Source organism: Thunnus maccoyii, chromosome 19 (assembly GCF_910596095.1).
Source record: "Thunnus maccoyii chromosome 19, fThuMac1.1, whole genome shotgun sequence".
Lineage (NCBI taxonomy): Eukaryota > Metazoa > Chordata > Actinopteri > Scombriformes > Scombridae > Thunnus > Thunnus maccoyii.
Genome location: NC_056551.1, coordinates 24,148,649 through 24,176,239, shown reverse-complemented (window position 1 = coordinate 24,176,239; position 27,591 = coordinate 24,148,649). Strand labels below are relative to the sequence as shown.

Genomic DNA, 27,591 nt, shown 5'->3' with positions numbered 1-27,591 from the left:
TTTGTATGATGTGTTCTGTGTTTTTTTTTTGTTTTTTTTGCTTTGCACTGTTTGTTGTTGTGCTGTTGTATGTTTTGATTGTGGGGGGCTACGGATGCAAATTAGCTTCAAGCTAACTCCGGTGCAGTGCATCTTTAATGTTTAAAACTGCACACCGTCCCAATCAATAAATCAAATCAGTCAGTGTTCTTATTGAGACACCAGCCAGTTAAGCAGTCCATGTGACTGAAGCTCCTGCCATCCGTGCCCCAACAGTGACCCTCTTTCAAAGTCACCTAGATATTTTCCTTTTGCCATCTTGATACAGATTCAGAATCAACTGGGCCTGCTCAATATTCTTTTACATGCCACAGAGCATGATTGGATGTTAATTGCTTAACGGTACCATGCAGTGCACCTGTGTGAAAATATCTGCATTTATTGCATTTTTTTCTCCAATCATTTATTCAGATTTTTCCTTGAATTTGTCACCCATCTGTGTATGGGAGTTGGGATGGGAGTTGTACATTCTTAAGACATAGGAAACCAGAGAGTTGGGAGGTGCAGAGGGCCCACTATTTGTATCTGTATTTGTTTAGGCAGCAAAATTATTTGTATTTGTATTTGAATAAAAGTGGAAAGAGGCTTAAAAATCCTGTTTTTGTTATGCTTTTATTTGTAGAAAATTAAAGTGTTACAATAAGTGTTCATGAAGTGTGTGTCAGTAGCTCAGCTTTATCTCTGGCAAACACCCCCAACTCTGGGAGTGATGTCCAAATTAGGAAATATGCATCATGTAGCGAGTGGATGTGACTCCCCTTGTTGAGACCTGCTGATAGATGTAACCATGGAGTTGAAGACAAGAGACTGAGATAATGATGTAACCGACCTGCGCGCTGGTATCTGACAATTTTTTTTTTTCCCAAAACAAATAATTTTTAAAATATGTGTATGAAACAAATATTCGTAAAAAAAAACAACAAACAAACAAAATAAAAAACACTTTTTGTGACCCCTTAACATGTTTTTCTTACTCCAAAACCCAGAGCTTTGCCTTCTTGGGTATGAAACAGGATGGGGAAGACCAGAGGGGTGTACTATGAAGAGAGATTAGTGGGTTAGTGAGGTATGTTGAGCCTAAAGCCAGGGTTTTTAATGTCACGAAGGTAGCTCTCTTTTAATCTGGCTAGATCACCATGGTAACTTATGTTGCATTCACTGTCACTTTTTTGCCACTTGCTCTCTCACTAAACCACTGACTTGCTACACACACACTACACGCACTGCCCCATTCCTCAAAAGGAGCTACGTTACCAAGAGTTTCTCAGGTAATGACACAGAGGTCAACTCACATTTCGGAACAGTGCTGCACAGAGGCTCTCAAGCGCTATTGATTTCTGAATTAATGGATATTTGGTGTTATTTTTGGCATTAGAATTTTTTTTGGCCTGGTGGGGGTTCTCATTGGCCTGGTGGCCGCCCACCAAGAGCCGGGTTCTGCTTGAGGTTTTTACCTGTTAAAGGGGAGTTTTTCCTTACCGCTGTCGCCAAGTGCTTGCTCATGGGGGAATTGTTGGGTCTCTGTAAATTAAAGAGTACGGTCTTTACCTGCTCTATGTGGAAAGTGCCTTGAGATGACTTTTGTTGTGATTTGGCGCTATATAAATAAAAATTGATTGATTGATTGATTGATTGATTGAAGTGTGTATACATATCTACATATTTATATACATTGTTGCTATGGATGAACAATAAGTCACTTAACTTATAAAACATTTTACTGGATGGTAATTAGTGTTTTGTTCAGTGCTTGTTAACAAATTCAAATATAGGTCAAATTTGACCCATGAACACTAAGGACGTAAACCTTCAAGAAACTGGACTGTCAGCCCTCCAGGAAGTGAATGAATGAGTGAAGGGGGAGAAGTGAATTTACATTGTGTAAGTGTGTGTGTGTGTGTGTGGCTAATAAAAAGACAGACTTAAAGTGAAAGTTCTCTGTGAAGCTGTGTTTGTGGTGAGTTGAATCTTGAGGTAACACTGTCAGGTGTTACAAATGTCAGTGATTCTATACAGTAGCATCCATATGATTTAAATAGTAAAAGAAACATTATAGAGGCTAGGGACATAATAGTGTAAAGGACCAGTAGAATTAATCAATCCATACATTTTATTCACAAAACACTGTAAGGGAAAACAAACAAACAATGGGATAATTTGGGAACAGAGCTGAGTGCTGTAACCGAGTTATCTGCTCACCAAATGTGTGTGTTGGTGTGTGTGAAGGAGCATATATGTGCGTGGTTAGTAAGAGGAGAAAGGAGGTGCAGCAGGAAACAAACTGTATGTCACTGTTTTGAGAGCCATAGTTTCCTGCACTGCTATTTTCACTTCGTGTCTCAGTCAAACTCCGACTTACAGAGCAGAGGACAGAAGCAGCTCGACCACAAGAGTAAAACAAGGTAAAGAGTCGGTCTGATCTTTCTGCTTTGCATGCTGAGGTTTTTAAGCGTTAAGATCTGAAACTCAGATTTTTAACCGACCGTAAACTCAGTTTGACAGGAAGTAACGAGGACTTCGTGTTTTTGTGTCCACAGAGATGTTTGCAGCTAGAACCAAAGCAATTGTGAAGTGTCTGGGCGCGGAGGGAGATCTCATCTACAACGAAAATGCCAAGCAGAAGATTGACATGCTGACTCTGGTCAAAGTCAGAGTCAAAAAGAAAGTCTTTTGGTCAACCGTCGAGTACAAGATCAGCGATCAAACACTGCTCGACCTGCTGCAGGAGCCGGACATCTCCCCAGGTGTGTTTTCTGACACAAAACTATATGTAAACAGCAGCAAAAGTACCAAAAACACATTATAAAAATACTTCATTACATTTAGAAGTCTTGTATTTAAAATACAGATGATCAGCTTCATGTAGCTAAAGTTTCACAGTAAAAGTACAAAAGTATTATTCATATGTAGCCAGGCTAAAAATACCAACTTTGTTACAATGTATGTACATTGTAATAAAGTTGATGTTAAGATTAAATTAATTCAAGGTTAAAAGATACATCATAAATATGGTTAAAAAGCTATTTCCTGAAAGATTAAAAGGTTCAGTGGAATAAATAAGTTTAAAAAAATATATAGTGATAAATATTTGTTTTATTTTGAAGAGTTCATAGTGGTAAAAGGAAGTAGTATTCCAGAGTAAGTTAATACTCGTCATTCATTGGTTTAAGTGAGTGGGATCACACAGGTGTGTAAAGAGAGAGAGAGAGAGAGAGAGGAAGTAGAGTGTGAGTAAAATCGTGTGACTGTAATTTTCTGAGAGCAGGTGGAGATACCTATACTCGAAGTTTGTTGTACAGTTGTTCACGTTTGTTTGTTTATTAGCTCATTATTAAAGTGAATGGACTTATAGTCACTGTGTAGCTAACCCAGTTTATGTTCATTGTTTCTAAAACTAATTCCAGTGTAATGTTTGGTTATTTCCTTCACTAGAAGTATTTAATAGTGGATATCAGTGACAGCTTTGTTTAAAGGAGTGAGTTTAAATAAAGCTGAGTCTAATAAGTGTATTACAGTTCATTAGCAGTGAATAAAGGGACTCAAGACAAATAAAATAGTGTACATAAACAAAAGAGAAACAAGATAACATCTAAGTATTATCTATTGTACATTAAGGTAGTTGATTTAAAGAACTCAGGGCCGATCCCTGATTAGGGATAGGTGGGCTACACATCTTTAATAAGATCTTCGTGTTTTTTTATGTAAAATATAATATTACTCTAAACTATAGCCATCACCTATATATATATATATATATATATATATATATATATATATATATATATATATATATATATATATATATATATATATATATATATATATATATTTATAAAACGAAGTTACACCCCAGCCACCCTACTTCCCTCTGATAAAAAACAAACAGTTCCTTAGTAGCATAAAATGTCAAAATTATGAGATCTTTAGTGAAAATTATGCAATATTTAGAAAAAGCTCTGAGATACTGAGGTAAAATGTCCCTGCAGAATACACAGAGGAGGTTCTGATGAAGGATTTTGAGAACCTTAGTGACAACAGCAGTGGAGGCCGTGCAGCAGCAGGAGTTGATCCAGCAAAAGCTGGACTGGAAATGTCTGCAGCTGTGGACACTGTGGATGGAGTGTCCTCCTTCACTCTGGAGAAAAAGACTGTGGACATCCAAAAACTGAGGAAGAGCTGCGCTGACAAGTACGTCTCTGTTTGTCTCTGAGTGTCAGAAAAACTGCAGTTTCTCTGCTTTGTTTCCACATGTGAAGGCCTCTCAGTCAATTATTGGTAAGAATATGGACTGAAAACTCATCAAAGATCTCACATGGGAATAACAAAGTGTTGTTTGATAGGTTTAATTCCATATTCTCATGTTTAATTAAATATCATCAACCCTCCTCCTCTCGTCTGTGTTCCCTGCAGGAAGATAAAGGAGGAGATGGTGAACATGCTGAAACTAAAGGAGACGGAGAAGCTGACTTTTGTTTACCAGACGGTCTACAACACTGCTGATGTCACGTTTTATGGCAAAACTGGAACGGACAACTTTGTGTCGGCAGTGTGGGAAAAATTTGCGTGTTTGCTGTGGGTGAGTGTTTGTGTCTTCGAGAGAAAAACTACAGAGAATAAAAACTACTGTCAAAAGATATGAGCTACAAATAATTTCTAAATGACTGATGATCAGAGTCAAAGTCTGTTTCATGTCAGAACAATAAACTGACAATAATGTTTTCAAACTCAGAAGCCAGTCAAGATTCCTGTTTAGCAGAAAAACAACATGTAAAGTAGGAGATGGACATTTTTTGACAAAAGAAAAAAAAAACTGGTGATTCTCAACAAGCAAACAATCAAGAACAGCATGAAGACGCCCATCTTGTCCTCAGGTTCACTACTGATTTTGCATTTTTTAGTTGTATAACTGTAACTTGTTCAACTGAAACATGCAGTTCATGTTCCTTTTAAAATTTGACACCTTTACTGGATAGCCAAGAGTATAGAGATGTCTTCATGATTCAGTTGTAAGTTAAAAATCCAGTTAAAAGGTGAATTAATAATTTAAAAATGATAATCCTTTTAGAGACTGAGGTACTCATGAAGGTCTGGGTCATCAGACTCCAATAATTACACTAAAGATTAACTTAAAGAACCAACTAAGGAGTAAAAGATTATTTGTATTATTCATCATAGACAATAACTCTATTTTCTACAATTTTTAAAATTTCAAAACATGTCTCAGAAGGCATGTGCTCAGCTAAATTTTTTGTTTGTACCAATATCTGTCTGCAGTCTCTACCATCCCCCCTGTCCTTCTTCCCTTGTGTCTGTCTTGTAAGATAAGAAAACAAACATTTTGGCAGTTTTCGCTCTTTTGTAGGAGCTTTCTGCTGGGCTTTAACCAGTTCAGCTAAGGAGACAGAAGGGATTATAGGAGAAGAAACACTAGACATTTGCATCACCGAGTCCTGTGCTTTGGTACGTGCCTCAAACTTGCACACAGTCACTTCTTGTGTGAGTAAAATAGATTCTAACAGGTTAGAGACCAGTGATGCATGTGCAATTTGTTTACCTGCGGATGTTATAAATCCTCTCATTTTCCACAATGTCCTGAAATCATGTACACCGAAAGCATCCTGCACCATTTATACAGACAGCAACCTGCTGTCTGTATAAGACAGGAAGTGTAGCAGGATTAAGTACAGGACGGGTTATGGTGACATTTGGAAGGGTTAGTAGGACATCATTGTAATGCATCATTCTTGCAGGTGTTAAATTGCTCGTTTTGTGTTCCATTAGGATTTAGGAAACTGCATGAGGAACTAGTAGGTTAAGGGTCTGATATCCCTCTGATCCTCTTAAGGCTAATAGGGCTAGTGATGTAGCTGCCATCACTTTAACGCTGTGTGGCAGCCCTGCTGCAACAGTATCCAATCTTGATGAGAGTTAGACTACAGGGGCCAGATGCATAAATGATACGTACACAAAAAACCATGCATACACCATTTCCAGCACATAAACTGGTATTTATAAACACAGAATATGAGCACATCACACAGTACTGATGACATAAACCTCTCTTTTTCACAAACAGGTTGAGTAAAGGGTTGTTGCCAAGCCCAAGGTCGGGGCAGTGGTCATTGCTTGTTTGAGTTTCACAAAATTGTCATGTCCTTCCTCAGTCCAAGTCAGTGCTTCTGTAATGTCTCAGTCCATGGTCATGATTCATCCTCTGCAGAGGCTGTAACATGTTAGTGAGCCACACCACTGCACTGGGTTCCTTCATTGTGAAGAGTTTGGTCCTATTAGTTTGTTTAGAAATGGCTCAAAAGAATAATAATAGTGATGACAGTTTCAGTCTCTGAAAAGTATTTCTGTCAGGAAGAAAAATATAGAGAATCACAAGAATTACCCTTGAAATCATGTCTGGATTTTATCCTGATAATAGACACCTGAAATATGTGAGTGTAAACGTGTCTCAGTGATCCTGCTGTGTTTGTTCCTTCAGAGGAAGAAGAAGGACGTGACAATCTTCACTATTCCTGAAGATGTCACCTTTGCTTTCAGCCTGATGGAGATCACCATTGATAACAATACTCTGGGTGAGACACAACTCTGTCTCTGTTACTGCGTCTGCTGTAAATCACATCTGCACAGTTTGAACACGTTCTTTTAAAGAAAAGACGGAAGCTATCTCTTCCTGTTTACCCCACCTATTTATCAGTAATAATTAGTCTATAAAGAGTTAAAACATGTTTTTAACTCTTTGTTATGTATTAAAAATCAGTCTATAGAGAGATAATAAATGGTTCATAATTCACTATGATGTAGCTGTCAGCAGATATAAGTGTTTATTGATGTAATAGTCAACAACCATAACACCTCCTGTTGACACCCTGAAGTATTTCTCGCTGAATGAACAGATAATGAATGACAATATAATAAAACACAGCTGTCATAATATAAAATAGGTCTCCATAGGAGAAGTTATAAAATACTGAAGTAAATAAACACTTAAAATGTCCTTATATCTGCTTATAACTACATTTTAGTGAGTTATAAACCATTTTAAACTGTTAAGATACTAATCATTAATGATAAATAGGTAAATAAGTGTTATGGTCCATCTAAAAGCTACAGACGAGTTCTTCTTCTGTGAAGGAAAAGTAAGTCGTTCATGTGACCAGGTATTGTTAATTCACAAAATTATTCGGTGAAACATCATCGGCTGTAATAACTCAATCATTATTATTAAATGTCAGACAGATGATCAATGATTTAGTTTGTAGCACACAACTTCATAAATTCTTCTTCACTTTTGTTCAGGAATTCCACCTCGATTCATCAATATGGAACGTTATAACAAAGGTCTGTTTTTAGCTTTCTATCAACTTTTCAACTCATTTTTACTGAGAAGCTCAGTTCTGTTGTTTATTGCTCATCTCTGTCTTCACTGTCATACTGATGCTGCTGGTGTTGACTCCATCTTATATCCAATAACTTATAAATTGACGCCACGGAAACCTCGGCAGGATGGTGGAGGGTCAGCACAGACGGAGACGATGAGACACTGCAAGAGCTGACGGAAGGTCAGTTTGAGTCTTAAATGTCTTCACAATGTAAACACATTTAAATCGTATTTGATACCCGAGTTTCTGAGACTTCTACATCATCAACAAGATCAGTCATCACCTGAAAAACCTGGTGTTCATCATCTGCCACATGTTAGCTGCCCTCTTGTGGCAAAAACTGATTTTGCAGCGATTTTATGTGCTCTTTTTGTGGTAAAATTGCAAACAAAGGAAAATAATGGGATTTAAAGAAAAAAACTACTACCAATGAAGAGTCATATCTAATCACTTCCAGCACGCTGCAATGAAATAAGTTACCATGACACAAAATCCCACAATTGGTCCAAATCACAAGCAGTTTGTTGATTTGCCCATTTCATGTGAGAAAGTTGTGGTAATTTAGCAAAATTGCAAGCTCTTGCAAATCACAAATGTTGCGGAGATTTCTTGAATTTGTGTTAATGATTGCGCAAAATCACAATTTCATGGAGGGTCTGCTACCGTCCCGTACTTAATCCTGCTACACTGGCGGAATATTATTGTTATTATTATTATTATTATTATCATCATCAGTGCAATGCAGAGACTGTACTACATCATATCATCCAAGAAACATACAGAGAAAAGACTAGAAATGGTTACACAACTACAGTAATTAGGGTGATCAGAAATCAGTATAAAAAGTAGTCTGGATGTATATGAGGAGGGCAGAAGATGGCTGTTTGTTTTTTTTTTAATGTTTAGTAATCAACATCATGTAAAAATATTTCTTATTTTTTTCTGACAGACAGTGAAAACCTGATATCAGATACAAATTTAGCATCATTACATCGACCTTCGTTATGTTGTGTTGAACTTTCCTACTTTACTCACTGGATTAAATGGTAACTGCTGTTGTGTTTCCTGCAGACATATTTCATAAAGCAGCTCTTCTGCAGCCACTGGAAGAACTTCATGAGTCGAGACGTCATGATCTGCTGAAAAAACTCAGTGAGCTTCTGCACAACAGAGAAGCTCTCTCTCTTCTGGTAGAAACAGTAAGACCAATGTTCTCAACAGTCAGGGTGAAACCTGTGTGAGGCTCTGTGTGGTCCTCCAGAGGTTTCTGAAGGGAACATTTAACATTTATCACTTACTGATGACATGATATATGTTTGTGATCTTTAAAAATGAATAAATAGCACGTATGGACACGTTAGTACTGCATTAAGACTTGACACAAACGGAACCTTTCCTTTAAGGTTTGACTTAAACTTAATCACTGACTGGAGACACAAAGTTGTAGTTCAGGATGAAAGCAGCGGCCAGTCAGCACATCTCTTCCTCTGTTTCCTCTCTTCAGTTGGATCAGAGCAGTAAAGGAGTGTTTGAGTGTCAACAGTCTCCAGCTGTCTCTTCATTCATGGATCTTCTTGATGTTTCTGAAGTCTCCAATTCTCAGAAGAATGCTGCTCACCTGCTTGTCAGCGCCATGGAAGGTATGGACTGACACACACTACACACTGATTTGACAGAATTTACAGCACATGATGAATAAAATAAAGATTTTTCTCTGTTATTTTTTCTCCTCAGCTCTACCAGATGATGCTGCAGCTCTTCTGGCTACCTGCAGTCTTGAAACACTGAGAGCCCTCCAGCAGCTGGTTGGTTTATTCCCTCACCAACATCTACATGCCAGTCCCTCCAGGATTTTGCAGTTTTTTGTGATTATTGCAGCAAAAAATGTTTGATTTTGCAGAGACTGTTTGACAATTACGATACAATTTGCAATTTTTTATGCAGTCCTTTTGCGGTAAAATTGCAGGAATTTAGAAAAAGTGCAAGCAAAGGAAAATAATGTGATTTTTAAAAAACCTACTACCAATGAAGAGTCATATGTAATCATTTCCCTCGATAAAAGGCATACTAGATATCACAGAAACAAATATATTTCAGTGCTTATTTTTAAATGTATATTCTGAACATGAGAATGATGGGCTAAAAGTTATATAAAAATTAAATACTTTATTAAATAAACTTTCACCTCAACATTAGAACCATATAAAATTAGTCCATAATGCCATTGAAATAAATGCATTAATGTAAAAATATAGTTTCATTTCCAAAGTGCCCATTTTTATGTATGAGGTAGATTATGTCCATCTTTGCTGTCTGAATAACATCAGCTTGTGTTCTTCTGACTAACTGAATCAAACCTCCTTTGGGAACATTTGGGAAATGTTTTGCTCGGTCTATGGGATCATTTTTGTTGGCAGGTGAGATTTGTCCATCTTCCACCTGAATACTTGCTAAATGTGCTGCGATAACATAAGTTACCACCACACCAGATGCCACAATTGGTCCAAATCACAAGCGAATCCCAAGTGATTTGGCCATTTCACATAGTAAAGTTGAGGTTATTTCGTAAAATTGCAAGCTCTCGCAAATATTGTGGAGATTTCTTGAGTTTGTGTTAATTATCGCGTTCGCAAAATCACAATTTCCTGGAAGGACTGACATACTCTAAATGTTGCTATTATAGTATTGATCTCATCACAGCAACATTCAAGAACATCTTTCTCTGTCTGTCTGTGTCTTGTCTTGTTGTCCAGGTGAACAGCCTGGAGGAGAACGCTCAGGTCAAACTCCCAGAGTCTCTGCCTGCCTCCCTGCAGGAAGAAGGAGAGCTCCGCTGGGCGGCTGAGCTCCTCTGTTTGACAGATCAGACGCTGACAGAGCTGAGAGATCAGTGGGACAGACCAGAGTTCCCACCAAAATTGCTGCTGGAGCTTGTGTGTCTCGTCGTGCAGGGACTCAGCTTGATGAAGCCCAAAACACACTCATAATGTAGTCAGCTCTTCTGTTATTATAGAGTCAATATTAAATTACGGGTTTCGCCATTTTTCCATTGCGTCTTAACACAACAGTCAGGTGCCAATATGAACAGTGTAAGAGGTTTTCCAGGCTGTAATCATTCCTCCTCTTCATACTGGCTATTAAAAGATCTCTTTCAAAATCCACAGTGTGTCCACACGGTCATTTTGTACAAAAATGCATTTAAAAGTTTATCTTAAGCTTATATGAGGGATCAAGCCTGTCCTCCCAAGAAAAAGGACATTATAGGTTGTAAATTCATGCACCAAAGATGACCTATAGTTACATTTGAATGACTGACGCCATCTAGTGGCCATAGTGATTATGACCTAGGGAAGTGACGCTGTTCAGGTGACATTAGGTGACTTCCTCAGTAGGAGGAGGCAGTTTGGGTGGATAGCAAGATAATTGGTTTTAAGGGCAATAATGGACTTAGGGGAAGGAGACCGCTATTTGCTTCACGTTTCAACCATGAGTGTCATGTTTAAGGAGGAAGAAACCACATTTCAAGTGATCATTTTAACTAAGTGGTTTTTGTGCCTAAACCTACCCAGACCTTAACCACAGCGTTGTCACATCATAAACCATCATTATTTTTTAAAAGTGATTTTTAACAGTTTTGGAAAGTGGCATATTACGCTCCTATTTTGGAAAGCAGTACATTATGTTAGAATCAACCTATTTCCTCCAGAAATAAACTTAGTTTTTATGGGTGCTATTTCATCCATAATTTGTTAAATAATTTGTGTCACTGGCAAATTCTGCCTAGTCAATTAAAGATAATAATATATATATAGGCATTACACTTATCACTACTCAGAGTATACTCCATAACCATCAAAAATAAGAAAATAAATGCATATAAAAATATAAGTGATGCAACTTATGCAACTTAACTCTTAGGTATTAATGTAAGACACTACATACTGATTAAGGTAATAGCATTTTAAAGTCTACACTCAATGCTAAGCATATGAGCTAATGACTAACAAATTTCAATAGAAACTCAGCATATAGTAAAATGAAAGCATCCCAATGCATAGTCAAAACCAAAACATTCAAACATTGTTACACATAGATGTCACCACCATAATTCTGAAGAAGTTCAGTCTACAACCCATGTACTTTGCGTACAGTATAGGGTCACCGCCATGGAGAGGTTACTAGCACTTACGATGCGTGGTGGTATGGAATCCATCTCTTCAACACCCTGGTAGTTATAATACATCATCATTACCTATTTGTTCATCTCACTCTTTCAAACTATCTCCATCTTCCTGTGTCATATGAGACACACACTTATACGTATGTGAGTAATATTTCACAAATACTTCACTATTATGAGCCTCAACAAAATCATACAACTCTTGTATAGCTAAAAATAGTCTATATTCCAACAATAATCATACTTGGAAACAGTCGGGGAGTGGCATACCATAACAGTCAAAGAATCATCAACAGCATCAGATTTTTCAATACTAAACCATTTTCAGAATCACTTATTTGGGGTTGTTCAAGATCCTCCTGACAAAAGGTGGCAAGATTTAAAGCTTGCATAGACAGTCACAACCCTTGAGATGATTGATTCCTATCTCCAAACAATCTGCTCACAGACATATTACCAGGTGTTGGGCGTGATGTTCCTCATTCGCCATCCCATTCCTCTAGCATTATGGCAGTACAATCTTTGGCCCAGTGACCCATTTGATGACACCTCCAGCAGATATCGCTTTCTTCTTTGTTGTCAGAAGAGAAGCTCCTCATCCATGGCCTCTGTCAGCTGAAGCATAGTAGGCAGGCCGGACCAGCTGAAGCTTCTTGGCTGTTGTTGGATTTCTTCATTTCTTCATTTATTGGTTTCTTTCATCTTGAACAACAGTCTCAGCCCTTATACAATATCTCTTAACGTCATTCAGTCTGGCACTCTGCTATGCCACACAATGCCTGATAAAAATGACTCTTATCTCTGGGCACAGACCATCCACCAGGGTCTGAATGAACTGTCTGTCCCACACAGAATCATTGGTGGTATCAGAAGGTTGATCGTGGCTGCTATGCATAACAAGTTGGAGACAAGGCAGTCAACTGGGTTTGGTAAGGAGAGGTTTTTGCAGTTTCACATGGGGCAGCTGAGTCCCAATTAGCTGGTTTGACTTCTCCACAGACGAGACCCAACTTGGTAACACAAACATGTTCCAATTCTGCTGAAATAGGTTTGCACTGCACTACCATCTTCTTGAGGGCAGTTGCAAATGTTTTGCCACAAATCTTTTAAAATAGCCTGTAATTCTGTTATCTTCCAGGGTCTATAAACACATTGAACACTCCCAGCTCCACTGGGGCATTCTGGCATTGGCGCAAAAAATGCACTTTCCAAAGAACCTCTAAATGCTCCTCCTTCTACAGCTATAGATGAAAAATCCAATGTTGGAGTTGACATCATGGGCTGGTTAGCATGTGCTTTTTTCTGCATTGTTACTGGGCTCCATATAGGAGTAGAAAGACATGGTGTCTCTTGAGGTGTCAATGTAGGTGTCTTCAAAGCCTGGTCTAGTAGACCAGTATATGATGGATGTGAATGGTCAGTAGATGGTGCTGCAGCATCTCCTCTGCTATCTGGTGCTATAGATGCTCCTGCTGCAGTTCCACCTCCCACCTGCAGGCGATGTTGTTCACCAGGGAGAGCCCCGGCTCTTGTCTGTGAAGGATCCTGATGGGCAAGCCAAGAAATCATCCACTGAATACTGACCATAGTTGTTTTAGGGCTGTTGTGAATCATCTGACCTGTGTGACAGACCCTTCAACCAATGGCATCCCATTCCCTAAGGCATTCTAACATATACTCATAATCTCAATCAGAAGGCCCTGTAGGATTAGGAGGATTTATAAATTCCTGCAGCAATGCTATCTGAGATTTTTCAAAAGAGCCATCTTGTGGCCATTTTGGGTAAAACTCTGCTACATGATCACAAAAAGGCAGTGTATAATAAATTGAGCCTGTCACTTCCTCAACAAGAGCTCTAGGAGTCATCTGAACTCAATCTAGCTCCACATCTCAGTGGAAACCTCCAAATAATGTGGAAATTGTCTGAAAACACTAAACACACATATGAAATAATACACAACTGCTGCTGGGTTGAAGATTAAAAATTATTATTGTACAATAAGGAGAGAGAACACGCAGAAAAATTTGCATCAGCTTGTCTCAACGAACAAAGAGCAAAGCTAATCTATTAGAGTTTCTGAAGATACAAAGAAATGATCGGTGTATATTATTTTAAACACTTGTGATAGGTAGGCTTTTGGCCTAGTCATGCCACCATCTTTTTCCTCGTTTTCCTCTCCGTGGAAGCCCCTCCCTCTGCCGCTCACTGGTAGGAGGCACACAGATCTCACTCTTGATGCATTTTGTCCCATGTGGTTAGGGAACAGGCTTGTCTCCTGGAAGGCATTTTAAACAATCAGTTGCCCAGGCCCTGCAGGCTGGATAACCTGCTTTGAAGGTAACTGTTGTACCGGAGCTCATCACAGTGAAGGCATTGTAAGTTGATAATGCCCCTGGGTTGCCTTGAATGTCCTGTGGTTGCTTGAAATAGCACTGACCCTGGAGCCAGATCTGGGTTACTAGATACTGAGTTGTTTGAGGGTTGTCATAGCCACTGCTGTTTTGCCTGTGTAACCTTGCTGCTAGTTGTGCCTCCTTTTTGTACATGTGTTCATCATTTATAACTGGATCCAGCTTATAGGTGGATGGCCATGGGAATGTTGGTGCCAACTGCTAGGACTTGCTAATGTTTTTTCGTATTTTTGTCTTTTATGTGACCTGACCTCAGAAGTGTACCATTGACGTCCCTCTCCCCTTCACTGCATATGGTGGTCTGATGTGGTAACTGTTTGCACTTTAACTCTGTCTTTAAAGGTAACCCCCTACATGTCTGGGTCCTAAAGATTTTGAGGTGGTTCACACTTACTGATTTTATCTTTTTCTGTAGCGTTCATGGGAAGTTGGCACTAACATTTTGCCTCTTTTTAGGACTGTTGTGCTTTTATTGAGTTGTATGAATAAAACTGCCCAAAACCTGATTTTATAACTATTGTTCAATAAATTGCCCATCCAGCGTCAGAATCCATGTCTCTGTGTTATTTTGGTACTATCTGCGAGGATCCCAAAATCAAGTTAAATTTACATACAAATACAAATACAAATACAAATAATACACATCCTATTACTGAATGTAAAATTAAGGCAACTTTCGGTTTTCTTACTTTAAATTTAATGTGAAAAAAAGTAAAAAAAAGTAAAAAAACACTTTCCGTCAAATAACGGTAAAAAAACCTTTAGTTATTCTACAAAGAATTTTTTTAAAAATACAGATATTTACTGTAGACATTATCTGCATTTTTACAGTCCAACTGTTGTAAAATTAAAACCAAAAAATATAAACCTAATTTACCTAATTTAAATAATGGCTTGTTCTATACAGTATTCTTTTGTAATTATCCAGTTTATCCTTAAGACTGCCCCATCAAAGCACAAATTTCTGGATGTAAAACACAAAAAAATTATGTAAAATTATATTCAAATGATCCTCCTTTAACACCCATTAATGGTATCTTGAGAGCTTTAGGCTTTAATTGTATGTGATTATCTCATCTATTTACAGTAAATTCCTGGTAAAAATATTGGTTTGATACTATACAAAAAAATCGGATTATGCGAAAATGGCTTACAAAAACATAATTTTAATAATCATTACCTTATATAAACATTATCTGAGAGTAATTACAAGCAACTATCCAATAGATCTACAGACTTTTCCAATTAATGTATGAGATTTACTGTATATAAATAGTATTTGACAGTAATTACAAGCAACTATCCAATATATCCATCTGACACTCTTCCTCAGAGGTATATTTTTGGTAGCTCCCTCAATTTGTTTTGTGCATTGCACTGTGGGAGAATATTATCCAATAGCACACACAAAAATAAACCAAAAGTCAATTCTGTCACTTCTCCATTATGAACACACTAAACATTTAAACCTGCTGTATACTGAATGAGTGATCCAACTGTGGTGGATGACGAATGAGCAGAATACTCTGAATGAAACTTAATGACTCTTTTGTCGACGCTACTGCTGTGTTTTTTACATATATATTGTATAGTCTGAATATACATTCATATTTCTATCTCCAGTGGATTGGAAATGTGTTTTACTTCTTTAGGGGAGTGTCAATCAAAGACAGTCTATACGGACCCACGCGCTCCTAAGTAGAGGGTCATATATTGTTATGACCCAGCCTAAGAGAAACCCTGGTGCAACATAAAAATGACACTCCATCTCCCCAGCTGCCAAAAAAAAAAGCAGCAACAAGGGATTTTGCAGCCTTTCAATGTTTATTTCATAGTTGTGCTTTCAGGGTGAGATAACAGCAAAACAACAAACAACAGGGAACTAAAGCTTATCAACCTAAAATTGCCTATTTAAACATAAAGAAACAAAAATACAAATCACTGACACAACTCCTAACTTAACAGAAACAGGAGGAAAGATATTAAAAAAAATGCCATCCACCCCTACAGAAACTGGGCTGTTAAATATATTTACAAAGTTATTTACAATACTGTACACAGTGGGTCAGAGAAGCAGAACAACAACAGCAACAACAATAACAATAGATACATGACTAGCAACAGCAGGAACAGCAGGAGAAGCACATCCCCACGTCAGCGCGGTCCATGGGGTTTCCTGCGGATGAGAAAGCACAAAGAACTCAGGGAAAGAAGTCAAGTTAGTAACATGCGTTGATGGTAAATGAATACATACAGATGGAGAGGAGGAGAGAGGAGCTCAGTGCATCGATGGAAGTCCCCCGGCAGTCTAGGCCTATAGCAGCATAACTAAGGGCTGGTACAAGGTGAGCTTGGTTGGCCCTAACTATAAGCTTTATCAAAAAGGAAAGTTTTAAGGGCGTCTGCCCCCCTGGACCGAATCTGGAAGATGGTTCCACAAGAGAGGAGCCTGATAGTTGAAGGCTCTGCCTCCCATTCTACTTTTGGAGACTGTAGGAACCACCAGTAAGCCTGCATTCTGGGAGCACAGTTTCCTTGTGATTATTTTTGCTTGTATATCTACATTTTAGTTTGTCAATAAAAGTAATTGTCTAACCAGCTGTTTCCTGACTCTGTGGACGGGTCGACATGGGAAAGGTCAATCCAGGTACTTCTCCTTTTCAAAACAATTCTGATATTTTAACCTTTGTTCACAATCCAGGGTTATGTTCTTCCAAAATCCCTCTCAAAGACAAAATTTCATCCCAATTATTTGTCCTGTGTGTAGAAACTCTAATTGGAAGCTTTTTCATACCTCCCAGTGCCTGGCATAATATCAGATATGTAAACAGTAAAAATATCAAGTAAATTGCAGCCATTTTGTGAAAACACACATCATCCACCCTTTTTTCTTTTTCTCTCTTTTTTTTTTTTTGAAATGGCATTTTAACACCATTACTTGTACTTGTTCACTTCAGTTAATGATCGTCACTCAGCTCTTGTTCACTCCTCCTCTGTTACACTGCTGCACAGAATACCACGGGAGGTGAAGGTAAACGTTTATGTAATTTTATGAATTACTGTTCTCAGTTTACTCACAACGTGTCCCCATATGCAACCACTAATACAACTGACTTCTCCTCAAAAAATTTTCTCCTCTTCTTTTTAACCCTCTCCACAATTTCCCTACTATGGCAAGTAACCTAGGTCACAAAAAACATGCCCCTCAATATTATTCCATTTACTGCCTGAACTTTGTGTTTGGTCATCTAATTGGTCATCAAGCCATTATGACCAAATAATGATTACTTTGTTTAGGTGGGATCTGTCACTGTATATTTCACAAAACAAGTAAAAGGCAACTGCGGTTTTCAACATATTAAAAATGCAGTTGGAGTTTATGCTTCCTGTTTGGGACTTGACAAAAGTAAGAAAAATAAAACTTTCCCCCAAAAAATAACCTTCACAAATCTAATCAATATCTTATACTTTTATGAGCTTGTCTTGTGTTTAGACTCAACCCAAAGTCACGTCTCCAGCTTGTCCAGAATGCAGCAGTTCAGATTATTAGAGGAGTAGAAAGATGTGGTCACATCACTCAGTTGCATATTTACCTTAGTTACTAGATTGCTTCAGAGCTGTTATTTAAGATTTAACTGATCATCTGATGTGATAAGGTCGGTTTTGAAGTCAACAGGAAATTAGAGGGATTGACATGAACTTGATCTTCGTTGTAACGTCACTTATCAGTAGTCGCACAAAAAAATAAACAAGACGTGGCAAACTTTGTACAGACCAGAGACATTTAGTCTGATGAAGTGCATTTGTCCACTCAATTTATGTTAATCCATTGAATCTAATTAACTCAGAATATTGAGTTGGTTTTTCTTTTTGTTTGTTTGTGTCTTTTTGTTTTTGAGGTTTTTCTTTTAACATATATTGTGCCATACTAAGCATGTTCTGTAATGAAATGTTGAAAGTAGAGCTGAAAGGAAAGCCCAATAAATTGATTAGTCAATCAACAGAAAATTAACAGGTAGCTATTTTGATAATCGATCAATTGTTGCAGTCATTTTTAAGTATAAACGCCAATAATTTGATAGTTCTAGATTCTCAAATGTTAAAATTAACCATTTGTAGGAAATTTTGATAGGTGTTTTGCACAATTTTCTGATGTATAAAAAAATAAACATTGGTCAATTGAGAAAATAATCACCATATTAATAGGTAGACCAAAATCCAGAGTTGCAGCCTTATCTGAAGTAAGCGTGGGAGACAGTACTGAGATGATGCTTACACAGAGTGAGATATTCAATTCCAGCATCACATCAAACACATTAAACAGCAGGAGATTTGGTTTTTTGATTCATGACCTCAGTATTTATAAAATCTTTACTACGGGAGGACCGGATGTCACACTTTTACTGAGGAAACTGAGTGCAATATTGAACATACTAGAAAAGTTACATTTTAACAGAAGAAGTCAGGACAGCAGTGCTTTGAACTAAATGCTCGCAATGACAATGCTAACATGCAACTAACATACTACTAAATTAGCACTAAACACAAAGAACATCTATGGATGATGGCAGTGGTTTGGTCATGAACAAGAAATAAGTTTTGACCTAATGATGGCACTAAATGAAAGGCTAGGGGAAGGGTTCAAAAAAGTTATTAAATGTAATCCTTAGGGGGACAGGTACCAAATTTCATTGCAATCCATCTGATAGCTGTTGAGACTGGTGGGTGTATGGGTGGATTTATAACTGAGTGTTATATATTAGGAGAATTTATTTGCAGTCACTCACGTCTTTGCTCTCCACCTGGAATAACAAAAGAGAAAGCGATTTACACACATGTAATAAAGGAGTGTATACTACTACTATGCAGAATGACATTAATATAAACACATTACAAACAGGGATTTTGTAGGTTCTTTGTTTTGTTTCATTAAAGCATCCATTTCCATCTAAACTGGCTGTAACTTTGCAGCAATATCAGCAGAGGTGTAAGAAGTACAGGACAGGAGATGTGGTTCACACCGATTAAGCAAGCATAATGTATGTTTTTTTACCTCTATTTTTCCATTGAAATGAATACAGAATGAAGCAATATAACTAAACGTAATGAGCAGAAACATTATGTACTGTAGCCTCACTGGGGCCATCCCATAATTTGAACTTTAATTAACTGGTTAAAATAGGACAGAAAGAAATTGGGAAAATTCGAAGAAGCCCTACATTTATGCAAATTAGTTGCATAAATGTAGGGCTTAAATTGTGAATAATATTTGGCAAGAGGTTGATTGTGGTGAAAGAAGTTTGAGTTTCATACTACTTAGCAAACTTTTTTTTTAAACGAAATTGAACTTTACATTTTTCATATAAAAATAACATCCTAAAAGCCATCCGTGAATACCACATGTTAGCGTATATGGCAATTCAATATAGTTCTGACCTGATTATCATGTAATAATTTTTTCCTCCTATACTTCATTTGTGTGCAGTTGGTGAAGTTAGACATGTTTCTTTCTTTTTTTTAGTATTAAAACTACTACAATTTCATGGAACTTGGGTATTCAGGTTAGTGAAATTCAGAAAACACATTTATGCCACTTTTTGTGCAAAGAGTACATAATTTCCATTTGAAGACTGTGTTCATTTCATGTAATTTTGGTAAAATGTAAGCTTTGGTATTGCTACAAACACAAAGAGATGAGACAGTAAAGAATGAGTTTGAAGTAAAGGGAGGCTGAGGTGAAGGTATAGTACATGGTAAAGCACAGCTGATGGTAGAAGTAGACATTGTAAACATTAGATTTATAACTGAGTGTTATATATTAGGAGAATTTATTTGCAGTCACGCACCTGGTGGACCTACTGGATGGTGGCCTGGAATAACAAAAGAGAAAGAAATTTACACACACATAATAAAGAAGTATATACTGAACCTGAGACTCAAGGAGAAGCTGTGATTTCCTGCACATAGCAAACATCCCTAAATTTTAACCTCAAATGTAAAAAAGTAGAAGTTTCAAATTTTCCACGGAATGTGTTATAAGTGACAGTCAAAGAAAGGTCATTGCTTTGTACAAAGTCATAAAACATCAGCATGTAACTGGTAGATGTCCTGGTGGAAGACCATACAGTGCTGCTTGAAAGTTTGTGAACCCTTTAGAATTTGCTCTATTTCTGCATAAATATGACCTATAACACGAGTCTGCCTGTTTTGCATCTTTAAGTTTTTATTCACGCTTTTGTATTTTACTTTTTGAATTTTGCATTACTTATTTTTGAAAAAAAAAATCCAAATAAAACTGGTTTGTATTTTTGTACACTCCAACCAAAGTTCCTGACTTGTGCTCATCTCTGAGGTCTTCTAGTATCTCCTTCCAAGTAAGAGGGCGCCCCCTTGGGATATGGCTGACATGAGATTTAAATTTATTTGGATTACAAATTTATAATGAAATTTGCTAAGGATGAACTTGCAATATATATTAATTAATAGAATCTGAAAGGTTTAGATTTAATGATTGAGATCAACCTGCTGCACATGTGATAAAGGTATAATTTCAGTACATAATCAGGTTGACAGGTTTATTATAGGTGTTTAACTGGCTAAACTGTTAGGGCCAGGGCATCGACATTGCCCCATAAAACCGGGCAATGCCCTCGACCGTCAGAGTGGACCTCCTCCAGTGATGACCTATTAGAAGGCCATCTTGGAGTACTTTCAAACCTCCAACACCTATTTGCACCAATACACTTTGTTGCAACCCAGCTGTCAGGCATTCCTTACTAAATAGGCCCGTTTAGAGCTGTTCAATGACAGCTGGTGATTATAGAAGACAGGCTGAAATCTGGTTCCCTAAGCAAGGCTAGGATGGTCTTGCGTGTAGATTTTGGGAACCCGTTTGATACCTGTGTCAGATTTAACTGATCATCTTACGTGATAAGGTCGGTTAATTTTGTTTGATTTGGTCTAATTTGGTTAATTTGTGTTAATAAACTTATTTTCTGTTAAAACTAATCATGGTGTGTGTCCTATTTTATTGTGGTCATTATATATATATATTTACTAAAAAGATTATTTTATTGCATATATGTTTCACAGTGAAAAGCTTTCAGTCATAAAACAATCTTTTGTCTAAATGTAACCTTTGTATCATTGTGAGAGTGAGAGACAACCAAGAAACAACACTTTCCTCCTTAGCCTATGACAAGCTGGTACCAGAGAATTTCTGGCATCTTTGCTCAAAAAGATTACAATTAACAATTATGAAAATTACTGGCAATTAATTGTCGATCATATCAGCAAATCAATTAATCAACAAATAAGTTTGGCTCAAGAGTCCTACTCCCATGTGTAGTGGGGCAAAATACTAACTTTTGCCCCGGGGCCCTGTAGGAGGTAAATCCTGCCATGTTCATAAGGAGTATTTTTACTGCAGTATTTTTATTGCACTGCAGTATGTACTTTGACATATTCTTTGATACTATATCAGTAGATATCTAGAGATATCATTGATAAGCGGGTTTTGAGTGTTTCCACATAATGTTCCTGTGGTGCAGATGAAGAGAAATGCGTGTTCTTGCTGTTAATGACGGAAGGAAGATGAACTCATGAGTGAGATTATCATCTTATTACTGAAATCAACCCGAGCTTGTTCGGTTAAATATAGGCCTTATTTGTTTCATGTTTTGGTCTTGATTACTTTCATAGTCTGGATAAGAAATAATTTGATCACATGATATAAATTACATAAGTTATATGTAAAATGTATGTTATAATGCTGCTGACTCAGAATCAGAGGACTATTATTACAAGTAAGAAACAGGTCAAAGTGTTCACAGCTGAAAGGAACAGAGTCCAACTCACATTTGCTTATTTTCTTATTCTACTTTCAATTCTTCCACCTCAGGTTTGGTTCAGGGCATGTAAGGAGTCATCTTTGTCAGTGACCTCCTGTTTTAGAGCTTTGAGCTGTCTAAGTTACTGCTCATGTTTTTTGTAAATACATTTAATTGTTTTTATACCTTTGACAACACACTTGTTATATTCATTTTGCTTGATGCAGTTTTTACTTGATTTCAGCAGGATATGAATGATCGCCTTTATTCAGTTTTAATTGGTCTAATCTTTCACTCCATGTTGTAATTTGATGAATTTTCTGTCAGTGTTTGATGTGCCAGAATTGAGACCCAAACCTAAAATGGGCAAAATTTAGCAGGTTTTATAATGTAGGAAAAAAAGTTTGTCTGTGTTTTTAAAGTAATAATTTTTGCTTGTATATCTACTTTTTAGTTTGTTAATAAAAGTAATTGTCTAACTAGCTGTTTCCTGACTCTGTGGACGGGTCGACATGGGAAAGGTCAATCCAGGTTTTTCTCCTTTTCAAAACAATCCTGATATTTTAACCTTTGCTCACAATCCAGGGTTGTGTTCATCCAAAATTCCTCTCAAAGACAAAATTTCATCCCAATTATTTATTCTGTGTGTAGAAGATTTTTCATACCTCCCAGGGCCTGGCATAATGTCAGAAATGTCTCTTTCTTTGTCCAACTGTAAAAATATCAACTAAATTGTTGCCATTTTGTGAAAACACACATCATCCACCCTTCTTTGTTTTTTCTTCTTTTCTTTTGAAATGGCATTTTAACACCGTACTTGTTCACTTCAGTTAATGATTGTCACTCAGCTCTTGTTCACTCCTCCTCTGTTACACTGCTGCACAGAATACTACGGGAGGTGAAGGTAAACTTTTATGGAACTTTATTTATCACTGTTCTCAGTTTACACATAACATGTTGGCATATGCAACCAATAATGCAATTGACTTCTCCCATAAAAACTCTTCTTCTCCTCTTCTTTTTAACCCTCTCCACAATTTCCCTACTATGGCAAGTAACCTAGGTCACAAAAAACATGCTCTTCAATATTATTTCCCATTTACTGCCTTATATCATGTTGAAGAAGTTTACTTTAACTGTTACTGTAGATTTCACAAAGTACATAATAAAAGGCAACTGCAGTTTTCAACATATTAAACATGCAGTTGGAGTTTGTGCTTCCTGTTTGGGACTTGACAAAAGTAAGAAAATAAAACTTTCTCCAAAGTAAAGATAATCTTTACAAATTGAACCAGTTTTTTACATATTTTATACTTTTAGAAGCTTGTCTTGTGTTTAGACTCAACCCAAAGTCACATCTCCAGCTTGTCCAGAATGCAGCAGTTCAGATTATTAGAGGAGTAGAAAGACGTGGTCACATCACTCAGCTGCATATTTACCTTCGTTACTAGATTGCTTCAGAGCTGTTTTTTAAGATTTAACTGATCATCTTACGTGATAAGGTCGGTTTTGAAGTCAACAGGAAATTAGAGGGATTGACATGAACTTGACCTTCGTTGTAACATCACATATCAGTAGTCGCACAAAAAGATAAAGTGGACGTGGCAAACTTTGTACAAACCAGAGACATTTAGTCTGATGAAGTGCGTTTGTCCAATTAATAATGTCCAATGTCCAATTATTAATCCAGAATATTGAATTGTCTTTTTGTTTGTTTGTGGGTTTGTTTCTTTTAGATTTTTTGGGTTTTTCTTTTTACATATATTGTGCCATACTAAGCATGTTCTGTAATGAAATGTTGAAAGTAGAGCTGAAACTATAGCTCAATTAATTGATAAGTCAATCAACAGAAAATGAACAGGTAGCTATTTTGATGATCGATCAATTGTTGCAGTCATTTTTAAGTATAAACGCCAATACTTTGATGGTTCCAGATTCGCAAATGTTAAAATTAACCATTTGTAGGAAATTTTCATGGATGTTTTTCACAATTTTCTGATGTATAAAAAAAATAAACATTGATCAATTGAGAAAATAATCGGCATATTAATAAATAAAGTGAGATATTCAATTCCAGCATCACATCAAACACAGTAAGTGGCAGGAGATTTGCAATTTTGAGTCATGACCTCAGTATTTATAAAATCCAACAAAGAACATTGGTCATGAATGAGAAATAAATTTTGACCTGATGATGGCACTACATGAAAGACTAGTGGAAGGGTTCAAAAAAGTTATTACATTTCATCCTTGGCGTAACAGGTACCAAATTTCATTGCAATCCATCCAATAGCTGTTGAGACGCTTTATAAGCTGTAAGTGAATATGCAAATAAATACAAGGACTTACTATTTTGTTAATGTTTTGTATTTCCTGTATGCACATATACAGGAAATACCCCAGGTGTCACCTTTTCTTGGCCTTGTGATTTACCTGTCTGCTCTCTCTGCTGGTCCTCCAGCTGTTGGCCAAACATTTTATTCAGCTGGGGTCGTTGTTGTTGTTTTGAAGATTGTTTTGTTTTGCTTTGGTTGCTGTGATCCTGATGGGACAACGTCTTAAGGGAGGGGATGGGGTGGGTGTCACATTTTGTTTGGCCTTGTGATTTACCTGTCTGCTCCCTCTGGAGGTGTTCATGAGGGCAGCAGACAACAGCTGAGGGTCCACAGGGTTCCCAGGTTATTTAAGTCCAGGCTGCAGCACAGCTCAGTCTCACATTCTTCTCTGACTGCTTACGGCTGCTGCTGGTTGCGGCTCTCTGTTCTCCCCTTCAGCTACTTGGTTTGGTTTAGTTCTCTTTCTGTAGTTTGGTTATGTTTTATGTTTGCTTTTGACTCTTTGGTTGCTTGTTTGTTTATTTTTGTAGATCAAATGACTTTTGTATCCGTTTATAATGTGTAATGAGGTGAGATTATTCCCATAAGCCTCTAGGGGTTTTCTAAATCTCACCTGCACAATTTGTTTCTTCTCTTTTGTTGTGTTGTTTTATGTTGTTTTGCTTTTACTGTGCAAATAAATAAATAAAAATAAATAAATAAAGTTTACGTTCTTGCATCTTAAAACACTCACATACACACTTTATATTCATGCACATCACACATCAATGACTCTACCGATTTCCACACTCCATATTGTGAATGTTTAGTTAATTTTGTTTGATTTGGTCTGATTTGGTTAATTTGTGTTAATAAACTTATTTTCTGTTAAAACTAAGCATGATGTGTGTCCTATTTTGTTGTGGTCATTATATATATATTTACTGAAAAGATTATTTTATTGCACATATGTTTCACAGTGAAAAGCTTTCATCATGTCTTACTTTGTACTTTCTTTAAATATTCACCACTTTTAAAACAAAAAATCTTTTGTCTAAATGTAACATTTGTATCATTGTGAGTGAAAGACAACCAAGAAACAACACTTATGTGATCAGCAAACATCCCTCTTTGGCATAGTTTGTTTAATGCTTTCCCCCTGCTGGTGAGAAATGTGCAGTACATCCTATATGTACATTCATTGAGCACTTTATTGGGAACACCTGTGCAATCTAATACAATCCAATACAACAGCTCTGACATAAATTCTACTTTTACGAAACTTATACATTTTCAGTTTTTGTTGACATTGTCAGAAAGGTGATAACTTTGTGTTTATTTATGAGGTTATAGTGGGTGATGGTGGTGAACTGGAGTGCATTATAAATTATTGCAAACATTTTGTCCCCCTCATGTATGTTAATAGGGTGGAAACTTTTTACTCCACTACATTTATTTCACGGCTAGAGCTTCTTTTCACATAAAGACTAAAATGTAAAACCAAGCCAAGAGTATATAACCTTGTTAAGATTAGCTCCACTTTGACAGCAATAAAATGCTGCTTACAGGTTACTGCATCAGTAATAATGTTGCTAATATTCACAAGTAAGGCTGGATTACCAACCAGGCAGAGCAGCAACTGACCAGACCCCCAGTCTTTGGCAATGACCCCCTGTTTCAGAGCTTTGAGCTGTCTAAATTACTGCTCATATTGTTTTAATACATCTAATTCTCTTTATATCTTTTACGACACATTTGTTTTATGCACTTTGCTTGATGCAGTTTGCTTGATTTCAGCAGGATATGAATGATTGCCTTTGTGTAGTTTTAATGGGTCTAATCTTTTATTCCATGTTGTAATTTGATGAATTTTCTGTCAATGTTTGATATGCCAGAATTGAAACATGGTCAGTGTGAACAGGAGGAATGATTGTGGCAAGAAAAACCTACTTCAGTGTTCATTTGGGCACCTGACTGTTGGATAAGAGAGGCTTGAAAAACTGTGAACCTGTCCTTTAACATATTCTTTCATCTGACCAATAGCCCAAACCCAATTATATAAGAAATATATGTCATATATAAGAAAACTAGCAAATATTCACATATGACAAGCTGGTACCAGAGGATTTCTGGCATCTTTGCTCAGAAAGATTACAATAAATAATTATGAAAATTTCTGAACTCATGAGTGAGATTATCATCATATTACTGAAATCAACCCGAACTGTGTCTTGTTCGGTTAAATGTTTCATGTTTTGGTCTTGATTACTCTAATCATATAAATTACATAAGTTATATGTAAAATGTATGTTATAATGCTGCTGACTCAGAATCGGAGGACTTTTATTACAAGTAGGAAACAGGTCAAAGTGTTCACAGCTGAAAGGAACAGAGACCAACTCACATTTGCTTATTTTCTTATTCTACTTTCAATTCTTCCACCTCAGGTTTGGTTCAGGGCATGTAAGGAGTCATCTTTGTCAATGACCTCCTGTTTCAGAGCTTTGAGCTGTCTAAGTTACTGCTCATGTTTTTTGTAAATACATTTAATTGTTTTTATATTTTTTTATATTCATTTTGCTTGATGCAGTTTGCTTGATTTCAGCAGGATATGAATGATTGCCTTTAAGCAGTTTCAATTGGTCTAATCTTTTATTCCATGTTGTAATTTGATGAATTTTCTGTCAATGTTTGATGTGCCAGAATTGAGACCCAAACCTAAAATGGGCAAAATTTAGCAGGTTTTATAATGTAGGAAAAAAAGTTTGTCTGTGTTTTTAAAGTAATAATTTTTGGTTGTATATCTACTTTTTAGTTTGTCAATAAAAGTAATTGTCTAACTAGCTGTTTCCTGACTCTGTGGACGGGTCGACATGGGAAAGGTCAATCCAGGTATTTCTCCTTTACAAAACAATCCTGATATTTCAACCTTTGCTCACAATCCAGGGTTGTGTTCATCTAAAATTCCTCTCAAAGACAAAATTTCATCCCAATTATTTATTCTGTGTGTAGAAGATTTTTCATACCTCCCAGGGCCTGGCATAATGTCACAAATGTCTCTGTCTTTGTCCAACTGTAAAAGTATCAATTAATTTGTTGCCATTTTGTGAAAACACACATCATCCACCCTTCTTTGTTTTTTCTTCTTTTCTTTTGAAATGGCATTTTAACACCGTAATTGTTCACTTCAGTTAATGATTGTCACTCAGTTCTTGTTCACTCCTCCTGTGTTACACTGCTGTACAGAATACTACGGGAGGTGAAGGTAAACTTTTATGGAACTTTATTTGTCATTGTCCTCAGTTTACACACAACATGTTAGCATATGCAACCAATAATACAATTGACTTCTCCCGAAAAAACTCTTCTTCTCCTCTTCTTTTTAACCCTCTCCACAATTTCCCTACTATGGCAAGTAACCTAGG

The 27,591-nt window shown here is 36.9% G+C and overlaps 1 protein-coding gene across 3 annotated transcripts; it reads left to right on the top strand.

The window, feature by feature from the left end:
• Positions 1-1,975: 1,975 nt before the first annotated feature.
• On the top strand, positions 1,976-10,559 carry LOC121886037. 3 transcript variants are annotated; one of them, XM_042395926.1, is made up of 11 exons: positions 1,976-1,996; positions 2,577-2,783; positions 4,026-4,227; positions 4,450-4,615; positions 6,530-6,623; positions 7,348-7,389; positions 7,554-7,610; positions 8,502-8,629; positions 8,935-9,070; positions 9,165-9,235; positions 10,184-10,559. In XM_042395926.1, the coding sequence occupies exons 2-11, from the start codon at positions 2,579-2,581 to the stop codon at positions 10,415-10,417; spliced, it is 1,335 nt and encodes a 444-aa protein (XP_042251860.1). In that variant the 5' UTR covers positions 1,976-1,996; positions 2,577-2,578; the 3' UTR covers positions 10,418-10,559. The 3 variants fall into 3 exon arrangements, with proteins under 3 accessions (XP_042251860.1, XP_042251858.1, XP_042251859.1); XM_042395924.1 differs by lacking the exon at positions 1,976-1,996 and adding an exon at positions 2,216-2,441; XM_042395925.1 differs by lacking the exon at positions 1,976-1,996 and adding an exon at positions 2,216-2,448.
• Positions 10,560-27,591: the final 17,032 nt, after the last annotated feature.

Excerpts from the sequence above, each read along its gene's own strand:
- LOC121886037 (XM_042395926.1), top strand. The coding sequence starts at position 2,579 with ATGTTTGCAGCTAGAACCAAAGCAATTGTGAAGTGTCTGGGCGCGGAG. Across the intron at positions 4,228-4,449 it reads AGGAAGAGCTGCGCTGACAA|GAAGATAAAGGAGGAGATGG; the intron begins GTACGTCTCTGT and ends TGTTCCCTGCAG. Across the intron at positions 4,616-6,529 it reads AATTTGCGTGTTTGCTGTGG|AGGAAGAAGAAGGACGTGAC; the intron begins GTGAGTGTTTGT and ends TTGTTCCTTCAG.